The sequence below is a fragment of the Trichomycterus rosablanca genome, chromosome 9 (assembly GCF_030014385.1).
Source record: "Trichomycterus rosablanca isolate fTriRos1 chromosome 9, fTriRos1.hap1, whole genome shotgun sequence".
Classification (NCBI taxonomy): Eukaryota; Metazoa; Chordata; class Actinopteri; order Siluriformes; family Trichomycteridae; genus Trichomycterus; species Trichomycterus rosablanca.
Window position 1 is genome coordinate 33,924,929 of NC_085996.1, and position 20,891 is coordinate 33,945,819.

A 20,891-nucleotide genomic window follows, 5' to 3' on the forward strand; every position below is an offset into this window, starting at 1 on the left:
TAAGATACAATTTCACGGACCGGCGGGGGCAGGAGCATTTAATAATATTGCTCACAAACGATGTAAAATTTGCTTTTTTCGCTGCAACGAGACGCTGCTTCCACCTAGGGGTGACAATAAGACAATAACACCTGAAAGAGAAGCAGTGAAAACTGCTTTTCTAGCGATCTCTAATTATTCATTCTTTCTGAGCGGCCCGGTAATAAATAGCCCACGGACCGGTACCGATCTGCGACCTGGTGGCTGGGGACCACTGGTCTAAACAACCAAACTGATTAAATAACTAGTAAGTGGACATTAGCATAATTGAGATGTATTTTTGATAACAAGATGTTACTCATCCTGGGATTTTTTACCAGGCACACCATCCCTGGTTTTGGCACGTAGCTTGTTCACCTGGGATTCTGCAATATCTGCACGCTCTTCTGCTTCTTCTAGCTCATGCTGCAGTTTCCGGAACTTGGCCAGATGAACATTTGCTTGTTCCTCTGCTTCCTCAGCGGAGCGCTTGTAGGACTTGACTTTGAGCTGTAGCTTGTCAACCAGATCCTGAAGTCTTGCCATATTCTTGCGGTCTTCATCAGTTTGATAGGTGAGTTCTTTGATGCGCCGCTCATACTTGCGAACTCCTTTTATAGACTCTGAACTTCGTTTTTGCTCTCCTTCCAGTTCATTCTCAAGTTCACGGATGCGAGCTTCCAGTTTCTGGAGCTGCTTCTTGCCACCCTTCATAGCTATTTGTTCTGCCTCATCTAGCCGGTGCTGCAAGTCTTTAATAGTTTGTTCCATGTTTTTCTTCATTCTCTCGAGATGAGCACTTGTGTCTTGCTCTTTTTTTAACTCCTCAGCCATCATAGCTGCATCAGTTATGGCTTTTTTGGCCTTTTCCTCAGCATTGCGGTTCTCTTGTATCACCTCTTCCATCTCATTCTGAAGCTGTAGCAGGTCGGACTCGTGCTTCTTTTTTTGGTTGATGAGGCTAGTGTTTTGGGAATGCAGTAGCTGCATCCTTTCTGTTGCATCTGTAAGTTCTTGCTCAGCTAGTTTCCGACACTTTTCAGTTTGTTCCAGCATTGCCCTCAGCTCCTCAAGCTCTGCCTGAATGAGGTTATTCCTCCGTTCCAAAAGAGCGATGTTCTCTTTAAGATCTTCATTAGTATGTATAGAATCATCCAGTTGAAGCTGATTGTCTTTTAGATACGACTGGATCACCTTTAGCTGTTTCTGTGCATCGGCCGCTTGTCTATTTGCTTGACTTAGCTGAATTTCCATTTCATTAAGGTCTCCCTCCATCTTTTTCTTGACTCTTAATGCTTCATTACGGCTTCTCGTTTCAGCCTCAAGAGAGGTCTGTAGAGTTTCCACCATTCGCTGGTAGTTCCTCTTTGCTTGCTCCATCTCCTCATCTTTCTCTGCCAACTTTCTTTCGATGTCAGCCTTCACTTGATTGAACTCAAGCTGTGATCGAAGGATCTTGCTCTCTTCATGTTCTACAGAGGCCTCAGCTTCCTCCAGCGCAGACTGCAGCTCTGCTTTTTCTTGTTCAAGTTGTTTCCTAAGCTTCTCCAACTCATGAACACTCTTTCCTCCTTCGCCAAGCTGATCTGTCAGGTCTGATATTTCTTCTTGAAGATTCTTGTTTTCTCTTTTGATAGTCTCAAGCTGATCTAGAGTTTCTTCATAAGCATTTTTCAGTTTGAAAATCTCAGTACTCAAGGTCCGTGCTTCCTTTTGAGATCCCTCAAGCTCACACTGCGACTCCTCATACTTCTGCTTCCACTCTGCTATGACCTTGTCAAAGGCTCTCTGTTTCTTGTCCAGAGCAGCTGAGGCTGCATTTGATCGTTCGAGATCCAGCATAAGATCTTCGATCTCATTTTGCAGGCGATGCTTAGTCTTTTCAAGAGATGAACACTTTGCATTAACTGCTTCTACTGCTTCCTCTGCTTCTTGTAGCCTTTGAACAAGTTTTTTCTTGGCCTCTTCCAATTCCTCTGTTCTCTGAATACCGTCTGTTTCGTACTTAGTCCTCCATGTTGAAACTTCGGTATTTGCCTTGGATAGGGCTCGCTGGAGCTCTGCCTTAGCCTCCTGCTCCTCCTCAAATTGTTCTCTCAGCAAGTCACAGTCATGACGGGAAGATTGCACAGCATGAGCAAGTGCGTTCTTCGCTTTCACTTCTTCCTCAAGTTGTCTTCTCATGTCCTCTAGTTGCTGGGTGTAGGAACTCTTTCCTCTAGTAAGTTGAGAGATCAGGCATTCTTTCTCCTCCAGCTGCCTCGCAAGTTCCCCATTTTCAGTTAGCAACTTGGCTCTTTGAGTTGAGACGTCATTAAGAGCTTTCTGAGCCTCCTCACTTTTTGACCTGTGCTCATTTAGCTGATCCTCCAGGGTTCGGCACATCTTTTCAAGATTCACCTTGGCTTTTGCAATACTCTCCATGTTTGAGGCCAGGTCATCCATCTCCAACTTCAGTTCTGTCTTTTCTTTCTCTAGCTTTTGCTTGACTCGTTGAAGATTGTCGATTTGTTCTCCGAGTTCTGCAACACTGTCGGCATGCTTTTTTCGCAGAGCTGCGGATGTCGTCTCGTGCTGAAGTGTAGATTCTTCAAGATCCCTGCGTAACTTCTGAAACTCAGCTTCTCTTTTTTTGTTGAGCTCCACCTGAACGGATGTGGCTCCACCTGCCTCCTCAAGTCGCTCGCTAATGTCTTCCAACTCTCGAGCAAGATCAGATCGTTGTTTTTCAACCTTTGCTCTGGCTGCCCGCTCAGCATCTAACTCTTCCTCCAGCTCTTCTATCCGGGCTTGGTTTTCCTTTAATTTTTTTTGCAGTTGCACTACTGCCGTTTGCTCATCCTCAATTCTTCCATTCAACTGACTTATTTCAAAGTCTTTTTTCTTCAGTTTCTCTTCTTGCTGTTGTTTGTCGTTTTCTAAATCCATTACATTTTCTTGAATCAGTTTAAGATCTCCCTCCAGCTTTCTCTTAGCACGTTCCAGATCCATCCTAACCTTTTTTTCTTGTTCTAGAGACCCCTCAAGATCATCTACCTGCTGCTCAAGCTTAGCTTTAGCTTTGGTCAAGGAATTTGCTTTATCTTCTTCACTTTGAAGGTCATCCAGTGTCTGCTGCTGAGCTTCCTGTAGAGCCTTTTTCTCTTTTGTGAGCTTCATAATAATCTCATCTTGGGATGCCATTTCTTCAGTAAGGTTCTTTACTTTATTCTCAGTAGCATGCTTTTCTTTTTCAACCTTGGCTAAAGTAAGCTCAAGGTCATCGATGTCTTTTTTGAGTTCAGAACATTCATCCTCTAGCTTACGCTTTTTGGCTGTAAGTTCTGCATTTATCTCTTCTTCATCTTCCATCCGCTCAGTCAGCTCTTTCACCTTGGCTTCCAGCTGAATCTTGCTCTTTATTAACTGTTCACAGCGCTCTTCAGCATCAGTCAGTGTATCCTGCTCTGACTGCACCTGGAGAAGTAAATCATTTTTTTCTTGGAGAAGTGTGACCATTTTCTCCTCCAGCTCTTTCCGCCGGCTTTCAGATTTATCAAGAGCATCCTTGATTTTGTTGAATTCATCTTTCATGTTTGCCATCTCTTTCTCAGCTTCAGCACTTTTAAGAAGAGGCTTTATTTTGAAAAACAGTTTCATCCAGGGCCAGTTTTTTACACCTAAGAAGGAACGAAGGTTCCACTGAATGACCATTAGGGCATCTCTTCGCTCTACCAACTTCTGATATTCTGCATTCATAAGCAAAGCCCGTGCATTTGCTTGTATTCTTGTAATAATGCGAGCAAGTTGCTCATCTCTCATTTCTTCTAGTAAACCCAGCAGTCCTGCTTTAAAAAATACTTTTGTGTGACCAAACTTGTACTGTGTATGGTCGATGTCAAGCGATCCCAGGAGCTTCTCAGCACTTTTTTTGTTTTCAATAAACTGACCTTCTGGGATTGCAGAGGCATTTAGAATTCTGTACCTCTGTTTGAAATCACCGTAGGCTACCCGGTTTGGAAAACCTTTTCTGCAGATTCTGATTCCCTCTAGCACTCCATTGCAGCGAAGCTGGTGCATCACTAGGCAGTTGTCCATGATTCCGGGGGTCTTGGTCTCATTGGGAATTAAGCAGCGAACAAAATGTGGATGGGTAGTTTTAAGATTGGTCATTAGCTTGTTGAGATTTTCTCTGTGCAGGGCTGACACAGTCTGAAAAGATGATCCCTTTTTTTTGCCTCCTTTTCCACCTTTTTCGCCTGCCTCTGCTCCAGCGTAGCTCAAAAACAGATGGCTAAGAAGCTTGAGAGATGATTTTTGATACAGCCCAACTACTGTTTCGTTCAGAGGATCTTTGTTTTTCACGAGCCAGCCTGAAATATTGTAATCAACTGTGCCAGCATAGTGAACCAATGCAAAGTGTGCCTCCGCCTTGCCTTTGACAGCACGTGGCTTTTGGAACATACTTGACTTGCCCAGATGGTTATCATAAAGCTTTGCTTTGAAGGTCTGGTCACTTGCTTTTGGAAACATGCACTCTTCCTCTAGAATAGACATGATGCCAAGGGGCTTCTCAATTAGATCAATACAGGCTTGCAAGTCCATGCCAAAGTCAATGAACTCCCAGTCTATTCCTTCCTTTTTGTACTCCTCTTGCTCCAAGACAAACATGTGATGATTGAAAAACTGTTGCAGTTTTTCATTAGTAAAGTTTATGCAAAGCTGCTCAAATGTGTTGAAATCAAAGATTTCGAATCCAGCAATATCTAGTACACCAATTAAATATTGTCGATGTTGCTTGGTGTCCAGGGATTGATTGATTCTTGCCACCATCCAAGTGAACATCTTCTCATACACTGACTTAGCCAGTGCACCAATTGAGTAGTACACCTGATCCACACCTTGGCCTTTTGTGACATATTCATTGCCGACTTTAACCCTCGGATGACAGAGCCCTTTAAGGAGATCAGCAGAGTTGAGACCCATCAGGTAGGTTGATTTGTCAGCAGCTTCTGTACCATCTGGTTCTGCCTGCTCTTCACGTTGTTTCTGCTTGAACTTCATGTTACCATAATGCATGATCGCACCAGTTAGTTTGTAGACCCCCATCTTCTCATCTGGGGTAAAGCCAAGCACATCAAAGGCACTGTCAGTGGCCATCAACTCCTCGCTATCATTTATGGATGCAACAGTTACCTCTCCTTGGGAGATGTAAGAGTAATCGTAGGGATTATTGGTAATCAACAGCATATCCAGCAGCTCAGGCTTTGCATTAGACAATATCTGAAAAAAGATGTGGTAATTCCTTTCTGACTTCAGCTGAAAGGTCACACGAGACTTTTCCAGCAGGTATGTTTCAATGTCAGCTGAAGAAAGTTTACCACTTGTTCCAAAATGAATGCGAATAAACTTTCCAAAGCGAGAAGAGTTGTCATTTCTCACCGTTTTTGCATTACCGAATGCTTCAAGTGCAGGGTTGGCCTGGATAATTTGATCCTCCAGTGTGCCTTTGTTGGTGTCCTTTTTGCCACTGCTTCCTCCAGCGGCTGCAATGCTTGCAAAATACTGGATCACTCTTTTGGTGTTAACAGTCTTTCCAGCACCAGATTCTCCAGTGATAAGGATGGACTGGTTCTCTCTGTCAGTTAACATGTACTGATAAGCATTATCTGAGATGGAGAAGATATGAGGAGGAGCTTCCGATCTCTTTTTCCCTCTGTAAGCTGCGACTACCTCCGCATCATACACAGGTAGCCATTTGTATGGGTTGACTGTAACACAAAACAGCCCAGAGTAGGTGTAAATCATCCATGCTGCGTAACGCTCTTTAAGGTTAAACAGCACAGCAGGCTCATGTAGGAAAGTGAACATTGCCATGTCTTCGATTTTGTCGAATTTAGGAGGGTTCAGGGGGTGGACATCTGTCTCTTTGACTGTTACAGTCCTACCATCCTCTGTTTTGACGGTCGCCTTTCCTCCATCTTTGCTGAGAATTTGCCCCTTGACATATTCCACTTTTTCATCCACTACGAAGCATTCGGTCTTGATATCAAATGGTCTTGTTTGAGCTTCAAGTCGTTCTTTATCTGACTTCCTCAGAAAAGAAGCAGCTTTTCCAAACTCTGCCATAAGAGCATCGCCCATTTTGATCTCTTAAAGTCCACAAATGCCGTAAGAATGGCTTGTCAGTTTTCAGAGCTCTTGCTGAAGCAGGGCACTGTAGAGTACTCAGTCGTGCTGGTTGAGAAGTCTTTATATATGATGAACGATCTCCAAATTTGGATATGTCTGCAAGTATCTTGGACAAGAAGGGTAGCATAACCAGCAAGAGCCAGTTTTATCAAAGGATTTAAGTGGTGTGGGGGCAGTAACAAAACCTTTAGCTGATAGAGTCCTTATTAGGACAACTGTCATCTTGTTCATTGTCTCTCCACTGGTCACATCCAATAAAAATACCATGCATATTCATCAGTCTTATTCCTCTACACATAACCAACAGTTTGTTTCTGCAGTGTTTTAACAATTTGAACAACTACACATGTTGCACAAGTGTTAACAAGAATGACCTACTTAGGGACATGCATTTGAGAATTTAGTCTATCCTGAGCTGAATGTTTTGATAGTAGTTATCTTGGAATGGCAGCACACCACTTTGTTTATCAAAGGTTACTCTGATAGATGCCACTAACACTCCTTGCAACTGTCAGGGCACAGACCATCACAGCCCATCCCGGCTTAACACCATCCTCAAAATAGTTTTCCTCTTATGCTTCTCAATTTGTTGTTCTGTTATGAAAATCTTTTATGTTTCTTTTAAAAGTACAAGATAGATATTTTACACATGTGCAGTATAAATTATGCATATAGGGTGATAAGAAAACATTAAAACAGGATTATTCATTTTAAATAGGGCTGTCATTAATTGCGTTAATTAAAGCGTTAAAATTTTAATCACGATTAAAAAAATGAATCAAGAATAAACATTTTAATCAAACGATTTTTATTGTGCTATGTTTGTGCCACTTTAAACATGCAACACTGTGGTAATTTCCACTGCTTTAACACAGCAACATTGTGTTTATACTGTATAGCGATAACACTGGTCTTTCTCCAGTTTGCAGTTGTGAGTTACAAAGTACTCTAGCTGCTGCTGCTACATATTGCAAAATGTACGGGTGTTTTAAAATAATGATTTTTGTTTAATTAATTAATTGACACTCTAATATCATCTTTGGTCAAAGCATGCCTTTGTCTCTTCAGGCATCTGTGCACACAAATACACGTTACGGGCAAAATGAGCTCAGACTCAGTCTAACTTTATTTCATAGAAATTTGGATTTAAAGCCCATGAACTGTACACGTTGTGGGAACATTACAAACACTGGTGTTAAATGGATCGCAATGGACTGTAGACACTTTAACATAGTAACGATGTGGGTCTACATGACGTTACACGTGTTGCATCTAGAAATGGTTCATTGTAGTACCCTGAGCGCCTGTTTTCAGTGGCAGGGTTATGAACAGGAAAAGATCCTCACTTTTGCCAGATAATGTGAACAGACTTGTCATTTTAAATAACTGGCTGAAAGATGGGTAGCTGTTAATAACTCTATATAGGCATTGGCTGGCTTTCTAAAGATAATTTAGATTTAATAATTTTATCATAATATTTTTATTGGTAAACATTTTCTTGCAATAAAAACGTGCATAACTGTTCAAATTTTGCTTAGTTATTTTTGCAGTCGATTAATCGCGATTAATTTGGTACTTTAATCACGATTAAAAATTGTACTTGTGTGACAGCCCTAATTTGAAATTTATCATAATAATTATTTAATTCAAACCTGGTGTTAAGTATAAGGTGTAGTTTTATTAATGTTGTGAAATAATCTACATAATTAAAATAATTTTACAATGCATATAATTTACAATAGGAAATGTAAAATGAATTGCCTATGTTTGAAACAGTTTCTCTTAAATTTTTTGGAGAAAACCTACAAATGCTTTACTCTACACATACAGTAAATGGTGGTCAGGATCAAACCTGGTACCCAGGAGCTGCAAGGCACCAACAGTACCCACTGTGCAACTATGCCACAATAATACTGAGTTACATTTATAGAGTGGAATAGATGTTAATTTATTTATTTGTAAAAACCCACCTGTACAATGCATCTTCACATGTTTATACAAAAGAAACTGCCTGTCCTTTTTCATCTTTCATTATACAAAATGTTAATAGTGGCACAGAACATTCAGTAATTGACAAATGTTTTACATAATATGTATTTTATTGTAAGAAACTTTACAAAGATTTTACTGTGGTGGTCAGGTCACTTTTGGCATGCATAAATAGTTTATATTTACAAAGGTCATGGTTAGAGTAACTGCCAGTCTTTAGGGCTCATAAATGTACATCCTTTTTTGGTCCATGCAGTGTGTTCAGTGTTCAGCATCGAGACATGCGTTTCCGGTACTGCTCCACCAGAGGCACCAGGCAGCGAGGCGAGCCACTTTGCAGTAGGAACGGGTGTTTGAGCAGGTCAGTAGCACTTGCTCTCTCCAGAGGGTCTTTTGTGAGCATGGAATTCAAAAAGTCTCTCAGCACCGGTGAGATCTGTTTTAAAAAAAAGAGAGAAAAGGTTTTGTACAGGTGCGTGAACTATGAAACATATAAACCAGTTTCTGTATTATATGTTTGTTTGTTTATTAGGATTTTACGGTCATGTTTTACACTTTGGTTACATTCATGACAGGATGGTTGTTACTCATTACACAAGATTCATCAGTTCACACAAGGTTATATTGAACACAGTCATGGACAATTTAGTGTCTCCAATTCACCTCACTTGCATGTCTTTGGACTGTGGGAGGAAACCGGAGCACCCGGAGGAAACCCACGTAGACACAGGGAGAACATGCAAACTCCACACAGAAAGGACCTGGACTGCCCCACCAGGGGATCGAACCCAGGACCTTCTTGCTATGAGGCGACAGTGCTACCCACTTAGCCACTGTGCTGCCGTTTCTGTATTATATACATGCTTTTATATGCAACTGTGCATGTAAAATTATTTTGATGATTAAATGAAATTTGGTAGGTTAAACCAGGCTGGCACAAAATTATTTAATTGCTTGTTTGTTTTTATAATGCCATAGCTAGTTAGGTGCTGCAAATCTGTTTTCAGTCCTCAGCCCTAGTCACTATTTAAGATGAGTTTTTATGTTTGACCTGTGTCTATTTGGGTTTTCTTTCCTCCCACCACTCCAAAACTCGCAGAAGTTTTAATCCACTTTTAATGATATACTAAACTCAGGTCTGATGTATCTCTGGCCAGGTCTGTGTTTTTCTATGTCATCATTTTAATTTCTATTGCATGAAGACTCTACCATAGTGTAAGAACTCACAAAACACACTTTATTTATCCTTTCAAATTAATAACAGACAATACATATTGGCAGTGTATATTCTTAGTCTTGCCTTGTGTGCGTTCCTGATGGAAGGAGCTGGTTCATCTCTCAGTCTCTTCATAGCAGCTATTGGTGTGTCACTAAAATAGGGGGGCTCCCCATCCACCATCTCCACCACCATGATGCCCAGAGACCACACATCCACCTGCCAACATATACAGAATAAAATTATTTAAGGTGTGTAAATGAGTCAGTGCCTTTTGCCTATTTAACTTATTAACTGCCATAATCCCAATATGGGGATCATGTACTTTAACCCCTCTGGTAACACCATCTGTCAGTCAATTTGAAAAAGAGGACGTTTACGTGTTCCAACAGAACAAATTTGGCAGTTAATGGGTTAAGTTTGCTTTGCTTATTCAATGTACACATTTAAACAATGTATACAAATAAAAGCATTTCAGAAAAATTGAATGTGTATAACCAAGACTGTCAGGAAGTGTGTTCTTATAATATGAGGCACTCCTATTCCATCTCCTCCCTAAAAACCTCAACACTTAAACCAAGAGCAGAAAATAACTACAAAGATAAGAGATAGATATTAGCTCAGGGTGCCAAAATATAGTGTCCAGACCCTGGTTAATAATAACATTGACATCAGTGTTGTAGATAACATAAGATTACAAAAGTATTTCTGGTCTTAAGCTCTTCTTGAATTTTGAGCAGCTTATAAATCTGTTTTCTACTTTTAATATGCATTCCTTTAGATTCCGGTCTTATTTACATGCTTTCAGTCAGCACCTTTTAATTCATTCTGGGTTAGGTCATAGTACTTGAAGAAATACTGATGCCTAAATACTGAATAGTTACATTTGCCATTTTCCTTCTATTTTTACATTTACTCCAATTCCAATTTTTCACTGCATGCAATATTGTAATATTCTGTAATATTTGTAATATTGTAATATATTAATGACTTTACCTCTGTGCCATACGGGGCTTTAGAGATGACCTCTGGAGCCATCCAATATGGAGTTCCAACTAGTGACTTCCTCTTTGGAATGTCTTTGCTGATCTGAGCACAGAATCCAAAGTCTGATAGCTTGACCTAAAAAAGAGCAGATTTTTTATTAATCAGAATACTTGAAAAAATATAGTATATACCTGTATATACAGTGGGGCCAAAAAGTATTTAGTCAGCCACTGATTGTGCAAGTTCTCCTACTTAGAAAGATGAGAGAGGTCTGTAATTTTCATCATAGGTACACTTCAACTATGAGAGACAAAATGAGAAAAAAAAAATCCAGGAAATCACATTGTAGGATTTTTAAAGAATTTATTTGTAAATTATGGTGGAAAATAAGTATTTGGTCAATAACAAAAGTTCAATTCAATACTTTGTAACATAACCTTTGTTGGCAATGACAGAGGTCAAACGTTTCCTGTAAGTCTTCACCAGGTTTGCACACACTGTAGCTGGTATTTTGGCACATTCCTCCATGCAGATCTCCTCTAGAGCAGTGATGTTTTGGGGCTGTCGCTGGGCAACACGGACTCCACAAATTTTCTATGGGGTTGAGGTCTGGAGACTGGCTAGGCCACTCCAGGACCTTGAAATGCTTTTTACGGAGCCACTCCTTCGTTGCCCGAGCGGTGTGTTTGGGATCATTGTCATGCTGGAAGACCCAGCCACGTTCCATCTTCAATGCTCTCACTGATGGAAGGAGGTTTTGGCTTAAAATCTCATGATACATGGCCCCGTTCATTCTTCCCTTAACACGGATCAGTCGCCCTTCCCCTTTGCAGAAAAACAGCCCCAAAGCATGATGTTTCCACCCCCATGCTTCACAGTAGGTATGGTGTTCTTGGGTTTTTCTTCTTCCTCCAAACACGATGAGTTGTTTTTACCAAAAAGTTCAATTTTGGTTTCATCTGACCACATGATATTCTCCCAATCCTCTTCTGGATCATCCATATGCTCTCTGGCAAACATCAGACGGGCCTGGACATGTACTGGCTTAAGCAGGGGGACACGCCTGGCACTGCAGGATTTGAGTCCCTCTCGGCGTAGTGTGTATACTGATGGTAGCCTTTGTTACTTTGGTCCCAGCTCTCTGCAGGTCATTCATCAGGTCCCTCCGTGTAGTTCTGGGATTTTTGCTCACCGTTCTAATGATCATTTTGACCCCACGGAATGAGATCTTGACCCCAAGGGAGATTATCAATGGTCTTGTATGTCTTCCATTTTCTTACAATTGTTCCCACAGTTGATTTATTCACACCAACCTGCTTGCCTATTGTAGATTCACTCTTCCCAGCCTGGTGCAGGTCTACAATTTTCTTCCTGGTGTCCTTCGACAGCTCTTTGGTCTTGGCCATGGTTGAGTTTGGAGTCTGACTGTTTGAGGCTGTGGACAGGTGTCTTTTATACAGATAACGAGGTCAAACAGGTGCCATTAATACAGGTAACGAGTGGAGGACAGAAGAGCTTCTTAAAGAAGAAGTTACAGGTCTGTGAGAGCCAGAAATCTTGCTTGTTTGTTATTGACCAAATACTTATTTTCCACCATAATTTACGAATAAATTCTTTAAAAATCCTACAATGTGATTTCCTGGATTTTTTTTCTCATTTTGTCTCTCATAGTTGAAGTGTACCTATGATGAAAATTACAGACCTCTCTCATCTTTCTAAGTAGGAGAACCTGCACAATCAGTGGCTGACTAAATACTTTTTTTTACGTACACTCAGTGCTTTTGTTGATGATTTTGAAAGATTAATCGAGGTATACATTTTCTTATAGAGAAAGCATTAGTGAGGTCAGGTATTACAAGGCCTTTCTTGTTGCTGGCATTTTAGTTCATCTCAAAGATGTTGGATGGGGTTAAGATGACTGCACTATGTTGGCCAAGATTTTCTGCACAAAACTATTCACACAATCTATTGCTAACACACAATTCTTAAAAATGCAATAACAAATAGGATTTGCCATGTTACTAAGGGAATAAATCCAAACCATCAAATACAGCCTAAGATTTTTTATTCTTTAGGTCAATGGTAGCATTCACTTGACATCCACTAAACGTGTGGATGTGCTATAGCAAATGTTGATCTGATCTTGGATTATGTTGCATTGTTTGTTAAAGTAAAACCCACTCAATAAGTTACTGACAATTAAAGAGGTGAACTCAGTAGCGTGTGCTGTAACTGAAAAAATATACATTTTACATGCTACACTATAAGAATGTGAAGTCCACAAGTGAGCTGTTGTTACTCCTGGGCATTTAAAATTTACATGATATTGTTCTTCAGTACAAACTATTATTTGTCTATTTGAAGATGGAATGGCTGTGTTTCATTTTTGTGGCACTAGATAAGGATGTAGCTCAAATCTGATGTAGCTGAATCTTTCAAACCTCTATTTTGTTCATGTAGTGTATGTGCTACATACAAGAGTTTTACTACTTATAAACTCCCATTAAAAGATGCACCTACTCTTCCATCCAGTGTCAGTAATATGGAATCACTCTTGATGTCTCTGTGGATGACACCTTGTGCATGGAGATACTCCAGAGCTTGTAGAACAGCTTCACTCACTGTAGCTATCTGCTCTTCTGTCAGCCTACACACACACACACACACACACACACACACACACACACACCCACACACACCCACACACACACACACACACACACACACCCACACACACAGATTCACAGAAATCAACCGATGCACTCTCTAGTAAAGTTCAGGCTATTGTCATGTTTAATGTCTTTTGATATCGTCTTTTGGGGAGCTAAACTTTTTATTGCAGATTAAACATTTTGTAGTTGTTTCTTTAAATACTATTATTATCTTTTTCTTTTTTTTCTTTTTTACCAATTATTACATATTATTATTATATTACTATTATCTAAATTCTTTAAAAAAAATGTGACCTTTACCACTGAGGCTTATAATTTACTAAATAGTAATTCAAGTGTTTATATTGCATTTTATTTGCATCTTACTAATGAAAATAAATGGCACATAATGGAAAAGGGAGGAAAATGAAGGTGCTGTTTGTAGCAATTTGTACAGGTAAAAGCAGGTGGGATAAAACTAAACTTGGCTTGTGCTGAGTAAATGTCCTACCTGGTTTCAGACACTATATTGGTTAAAGCTCCACCCTGTAAGTACTCCATTATGACCCAGAGCTCCTCCTCCACTAGGGCACTTTTGTACATCTCCACCACATTCTTATGCCTGTAGTCTCGCATGATGACCACCTAAAAGTTAAAAAAAGAAAATATGTATAAACCGGGCGGCACATTGGCTAAGTGGATAGCACTGTCGCCTCCACTTGGGTCCTGGGTTCAATCCCCAGGTGGGACGGTCTGTGCGGAGTTTGCATGTTCTCCCTGTGTCTGCGTGGGTTTCCTCCAGAAGCTCCGGTTTCTCCCAAAGTCCATAAACATGCAGTCAGGTTCATTGGAGACACTGAATTGCCCTATAGGTGTATGAGTGTGTGTGTGTATGTGTGTGTCTGCCCTGCGATGTACTGGTGCCCTATATATATATATAAACCACATTATTATTGTTGTTATTACCAGGGTTAATTATGTTCATAATTTCCACTCAAGTAATTTTCCACTTGAAGCCTTTAGTGATTAATTTAGCCACATTTAAAAAGACAAGAGGTTTATAAAAAAGTTCTATTGGCTGTTTTGTCACCACTTTGTCCTATTTAGCGTAGCAGTGGGTCCAATTAATTGGGTAAAGGGTAGTAAACAGGTCAATTCTGGACAGGTCATCCTCTGGACAAACACACACATATTCACACACACATTCCCACATAGGGCAATTAAGTATCTCCAGTTAACCTGCATGTATTTGGACTGTGGAAGGAAACCGGAGCTCCCGGAAGAAACCCAAACAGACACGGGGAGAACGTGCAAACTCCACACACAAAGGACCCAGACCGCCCCATCTGGGAATCAAACCCAGGACCTTTTTGTGTGTGAGGTGATGGTGCTACCCCCCCCCCCCCCCCGAGCCACTGTACCACCTGTAAAATGTTCAGTACTTTAGTACTACCTACAATTAATTTTAAATCAGTTCTACTGAACCAGTAATGCTGTTGTATGTTAAAGATTATTGAACTGCATACCTCATTAAACAGAAGCTCTCTCCTTTGCTGTTTCCTCAGATCCATCATTTTCACTGCGACCTGTTTCCCACTGTGCTTCTCTCGTGCTATGCAGACAACTCCCGTCGAGCCCTCGCCAATTTTCACAAAGTTCTCAAGGTACATTCGCGGATCTCCCTTGTCCACCACCATTTGCAGAGCAGCCTTAAACTGTGCGTGGGTGACTGTAGGCTGCTCACAGGTAAAGCTGGCTGGCTCAGTGGTACTCATGCTGGGGGAGGAAGCACCTGGGATGTGGGTGGCCGGAGAGCCTGTAGGGGAAGGCCGAGGCTGGGAGGGACTGTCCTGTATAAGGGGGACTGAGGAATTAATAGGAGAAACATTTGATGGATTCTTGAAAGAGGGTGGAAGTTGGTGGGAGTCTGTGGTTAATACTGGTTTTGGACTGCTGGTGCCATTTGGTTTCGACATGGCTGGGAAACCCCTTGTCTGTAATAACAAAATAATACAATTTGTTATAATATTAGAAACTTATATAGCTGTTAGGTGTATAAATATACACCTGTTAGGTGTATAAATATACAGCTTTATAGAGTTGAAAATATAAGTAAGAAATTATAAACAGAAATGTTGGTTTATGTTACATTACAGTACATTTATTCCAGTAATATAAACATTATTATATATAATTAATTTCATCCGAATTACTGGTGTACCATTATTTGTTTTTCTGTGTTTGTTTGTTTATTAGGATTTTAACGTCATGTTTTACACTTTGGTTACATTCATGACAGGAAACGGTAGTTACTCATTACACAAGGTTCATCAGGTCACAAGTTTATATCCAACACAGTCATGGACAATTTAGTGTCTCCAATTCACCTCACTTGCACGTCTTTGTACTGTGGGAGGAAACCGGAGTAACCGAAGTAAACCCATGCAGACACGGGGAGAACATGCAAACTCCACACAGAGAGGACCCGGACCACCCCACCTTATCAAACCTTTCTCTTATCAAATTAGGAGAAAATAAAAATAAATTGTGCTCCAGTGGGAAGTAAGAACAGAAATGAGTCTCTCCATCACGGATTAAATGCTGTAATTTCGCTGTACACGTTTCTTTTTTGGAGAGCGTCATTTGTCTCCTGTCTCACTCGTCTTTTCTCAACTTTCTCCGGCACGGTCGTCTGTATCTCTCCCTTCGTTTTTTCTACGTTCGCTATCTTTCTTTTTCTTTCCACCGTCTTTCCACATGTAACTCGCCTCTTACTCTCTCATCTGTCTGCACTGTAGAGTCGCAGTGTTTACCGGCTGGAATGCACAGACTTGATTGGCTGAGTGGTGTCACGTGATCTCTGGTGTCTGTGCGTTTTCTCATCCACTAAACCGCTACCGTAAATGGTACAGAAGCTGCGCCGGTTAAAATAGAAGCGCTCCGTCAGGTTTCAAATCATAACTTTCTGTTTGGTTGTAGGTCCGGGTCCGTATGGGACAGCTTCTGGGTCCGGACCCGGACCGCGGTCCGCCTGTTAGTGACCTATGTTCTAAATAAACCCAGTTTATTGCAAAGCCATTTCAGCGTCGACTTTAATCTCGTAATTATTTTGACTTTAATCTCATAATATTTTGACTTTAATCTCGAAATCGAAACTTATACGACTTTATTTTCAAAATCGAATGGCCCTAATACGCCATTGTAGCTAACTAACCAGCTCTAGATTTTGTGTTCTGGGGACCACTTTTGCAACTATGCATAAGCGTCCTAGGCAGGTTGTGAAAGCCAGCAAGCTAATTGCTAATAAACTGTTATTAGTTAAGGGTATAAACAATTTGGGTTTAATTAGGTAGCTTATTATTGATTTACATTATTATGTTTACAGTAACTTTTGAAAATAGAAGCTAACATTTTATTTTACAAAGGGATGATTATATGTCATGAAGATTAGCAAATTGCCAACAGGTTGGGCTAGTTAGCCCTACCTTGTCTTAATTATGAGTCGTAAGTTGTAATTGGTATAATCATTGAGTGTACACAGCTTACACGATCAGCCATAACATTAAAACCACCTCCTTGTTTCTACACTCACTGTCCATTTTATCAGCTCCACTTACCATATTGAAGCACTTTGTAGTTCTACAATTACTGACTGTAGTCCATCTGTTTCTCTGCATGTTTTGTTAGCCCCCTTTCATGCTGTTCTTCAATGGTCAGGACCACCACAGAGTAGATATTATTTGGGTGGTGGATCATTCTCAGCACTGCAGTGACACTGACGTGGTGGTGGTGTGTTAGTGTGTGTTGTGCTGGTATGAGTGGAGCCATAGTCCACCAACCAAAAATATATTCAGCCAACAGCGCCCCATGGGCATAGATGAGCGATCGTCTCTGATTTTACATCTACAAGGTGGACCAACTAGGTAGGAGTGTCTAATAGATTGACAGTGAGTGGACACGGTTTTTAAAATCTCCAGCAGCGCTGCTGTGTGTGATCCACTCATACCAGCACAACACACACTAACACACCACCACCATGTCAGTGTCACTGCAGTGCTGAAAATGATCCACCACCTAAATAAAACCTACTCTGTGGTGGTCCTGTGGGGATCCTGACCATTGAAGAACAGGGTGAAAGCAGGTTAAAAGGTATGTGGAGAAACAGATGGACTACAGTCAGTAATTGTAGAACTACAAAGTGGACAGTGAGTGTAGAAACAAGGAGGTGGTTTTAATGTTATGGCTGATCAGTGAAGATACATGTTTAATAAGAGAAACCCCTCCCCTCACTGTTTTTATTATTTTTTTGGCTGGATTATTCAGCAGGTCCCTATTTTAAATGAAGAAATAATACTTCTGCACTGTGATGTATAATCTAATGAAAGAAAAACACTCTTTTTCTAGTTCATGTGACTGTTCCTGCAAAATGTGTTGAATATAAATACAAATTTTTTACAAAGCTGTGATAAGTGATAAGTAAAGAACACTTTAATTATTAAAGCTGAAATGTTACCTTAGAGTCATAAGTGGAGTTTGGTCTGCTAGGGGTGTCCACTAAAACTTCACCCAGTTCTGGGCTTGGACTCATTCTTGGATTACCCTTAAACCCATAAGTGGTAGTATTGTAGAGACAGGATACAGGCCTTTGATTGGCTTTACCATCTCTCTGAGTTATGCCGCGTTGGTAAGTCCTTAATCTCTCATTATGTACATACTTGGTTTCTTGATCTGATCCAGCTAAGCCCAGAATGTCCCTTGGCATGAGCACCGGCTGATCCAGAGATGCCATATTGACTTCAATAATAGACCTGGCTCTTGGAGTCAGTCCGTTTGATTGAAGAGTCACGCTGTTTTTGGTACCAGGTCGAGGGCTTCCACTTTCGCTATAGACTTGCCATTGGCGTTCATGCCAGTCCTGTACAGTCTGTCCATTTCTCTCATTATTTTTATTTATTTCTTGATATTGGTACATATCCCCTTCAGCCAGTTCACCCAGGCGGCCCAGGGACTGGGCTCGTTTACGGAGTGATGTATTGGTCTTTCTGAGCGAGTTAGAGCTGGAAACAGAAAGCCGGGCCATCTCAGCGATTGCTGCACTAATGTAGTCTCCATGTCCAATGAAACTGCCTCGCACAATGGTCTGTAAACAGAGGACGACAAAAAATTATTGTTGTAATACATTTTTTTTAAATGCATTTTCTCCCCTTTTTCTCCCTTTTAGCGTGTCCAATTACCCGATTGTGTCCTGCTTCCTCTCCACCAATGCTGATCCCTGCTCTGATTGAGGAGATCGAAGCTAACCCACGCCCCCTCCGACACGTGGGCAGCAGCCGTATGCATCTTGTCACCTACACTTTGATCAGTGCAGTGCAGCTCAGCACTGTGTACGGAGAGACACAGTTTTCTCAACTCTGTGCAGGCGCCATCAATCAGCCAGCAGAGGTCGTAATTGCACTACTTATCAGAGAGAGACCCTATCCGGCTTAATCCCACCCATATCTGTACAACAGGCCAATCGTTGTTCATGTGGCCGCTCAGCCTAGACGGCAGGCAGAGCTGAGATTCGATACAATGTATTCGAGATCCCAGCTCTGGTTCCAGCGTGTGTTTTTACCGCTGTGCCACCTGAGCGGCTTGTTGTAATAAATTTAATGTATAATGTATGGCAATATTTAAAAATATAATTCAAATAATTGTAATACTTTGAATCAACTAAAAGATATCCCCTCAACAATGAGTGAAAGTTTTTGGTTCCTTAATTAATTAATTGTCTGTTAATACATTTACTTTAACACTGAAAACAGAAAGAAATGTAACCTATAATTTAAGTAAAAATTATTATTCCTAAAAGTAAAACCAGAAATAATTATTTTTAACAAATCCACATATGCCACAATTATTGGCACCTCTAGAAATTCTTAGAACCAAAAGGTTTTTTTAATTGCGTTTTACTTTTTTAAGTTGATCATTAAAAATAAAACACAAGTACATTCTCGATTTAAGACTGTCTGGCAAGAAACAATAAAAAAAAATCCCACTTTCAGCTTAATGTTTTAAATCTTTTCCCATTTTTTTCCCTGGGTGCCAACTTTTGTGGAGGGGGTTGTTAATCATTTAAGGCTTTTAATCATTAAGGAGCTTTGGTTTTTTGTGTTTTGTAGTGCGGTACTAAACATGCAGCCAGTGTAAGCTAAACTGAACAGGAAATGATGTTGGCTTTCTGTTCTGGTAAAGACAGGAGCAGTAGCATTCCAAATCACCTGACAGATGGTTGGGCAGCCTGCCAGCAACACATAATTGTACAAACTAGTGGTGCTAGTTTCTTATGATCATGTGAACATACGTCTTATTCTTGTCACAACCGCCAAATAATAACACGTCGTTTTAGAAATGTGACTTATTTATCCAAATGTGTTTATATTTACCAACATGGTAAATATGTTGCATATGTTCCACTTTATATGGGTAACACTTACTTTGTACTTCAAACTATATATGCTTTACCAAGGTCTAGAACAAAACCTTGTGCAAGACAATACTGAACTCTTTTGGGCTCTGAAAAGTCTTAATTCATACTGACAAAATTGTATTTAATATATACAGTACAGAGCAAACAATGATGTATGACAGTGCAGTTTCAGGAATACAGCTCATCCCTTATGCACAAACACAGGAGAGTGTAGATCCTGTACACACTTCACACGTCATGGACTTAACTTTAATAAGTGGAAATCATGTGCTGTACCTTCTCTTGTTTAGTTTGCACAGCTGTGATTCTTGAAGGGTCCACCACCGGCTTGGGTCTCCTCAGGGTTTCTATCAGACTTTGCCACTGAGGCGGTAGTCCTACAAAACAGCCTTGAGTGACATCATAGGATGTGTGAACTCTGTGCTCAAAGTTCCTGGGAGAAGAAATCTCTAGCTTCCTCTTCTTTTTCTTCCTTTGGAACATCTTAAAGGCCTGGAAGAAACAGAAATGAGGTCTGTTATGGTGTGATTTCTTCATCTTCTTTGTGCAGGTAAATCACAACACTTCTTCTGAGCTGACAACTGACAACACCTCAAGCATGCACTTCCCTTCAAAACAGAGAAGAAAATCACAACAAACAATGGCACCTAGAAGAGCATTTTGGAGGTGGAGAGAACATTACTACACACCCAGCAGAAAACACACCTCCATACATGAAAAGAAACTAAACCACACTTAACCTTCAGAACACTTTTCACACATGGACAAGCAGTTAAAGATTCTTCCAGCAGATTTTGAATGCTTAACCCAGCAGTTAATAGCTTGTGGTCTGATGTTTCCAAACCCAACGGCATTAGTACATATTCAATAATTAAACACAGCACATTCTGCCTGTCCTCATTTCTCTTTCATTACACTGATGTTAGGCATAAGCTACACTAGCTCTGATTTTACGTAGACATGCCATAGCCATGCATTCATGATAAAGATGGGCACTGCCCTTAATTAATCCTCACTGTGAAATTCTGCTTACTGACATCAGGGCTCTATCCCAACCCAAAGTAAATGACACAATGAACCATATTTATCCTATCCTATTATCATGTTTAAATATTTAGATGTATCAATCACTTTTAGGCACCTCTTAAGTGGTCATTTCAAACCATTTTAAATAATGTATGTAAAATTATATCTAGTATTAGGCCGCTCAGATGGCGCATTGGTAAAAACACACGCTGGAACCAGAGCTGGGATCTCGAATACATCGGATCGAGTCTCAGCTCTGCCTGCCTGCTGGGCTGAGCAGTCACATGAACAACGATTGGCCTGTTGTTCAGATAGGGGTGGGATTAAACCGGATAGGGTTTCTCTCATAACTAATGCAATTACG

General features: G+C 40.5%; 2 protein-coding genes across 2 annotated transcripts; both read right to left on the reverse strand.

Moving 5' to 3' along the window:
* Positions 1–333: 333 nt before the first annotated feature.
* Positions 334–6,141, reverse strand: myh6 (myosin, heavy chain 6, cardiac muscle, alpha). Its single transcript, XM_063002286.1, has one exon. The coding sequence runs from the start codon at positions 6,139–6,141 to the stop codon at positions 334–336; it is 5,808 nt and encodes a 1,935-aa protein (XP_062858356.1).
* Positions 6,142–8,322: 2,181 nt separating this feature from the next.
* Positions 8,323–20,038, reverse strand: pak6b (p21 protein (Cdc42/Rac)-activated kinase 6b). The gene is made up of 8 exons (XM_063001394.1): positions 19,778–20,038; positions 17,546–18,172; positions 14,559–15,026; positions 13,544–13,677; positions 12,902–13,028; positions 10,391–10,516; positions 9,479–9,613; positions 8,323–8,614 (listed from the first exon to the last, which is right to left on the reverse strand). The coding sequence occupies exons 1-8, from the start codon at positions 20,036–20,038 to the stop codon at positions 8,447–8,449; spliced, it is 2,046 nt and encodes a 681-aa protein (XP_062857464.1). The 3' UTR covers positions 8,323–8,446.
* Between the last annotated feature and the right edge of the window lie 853 nt (positions 20,039–20,891).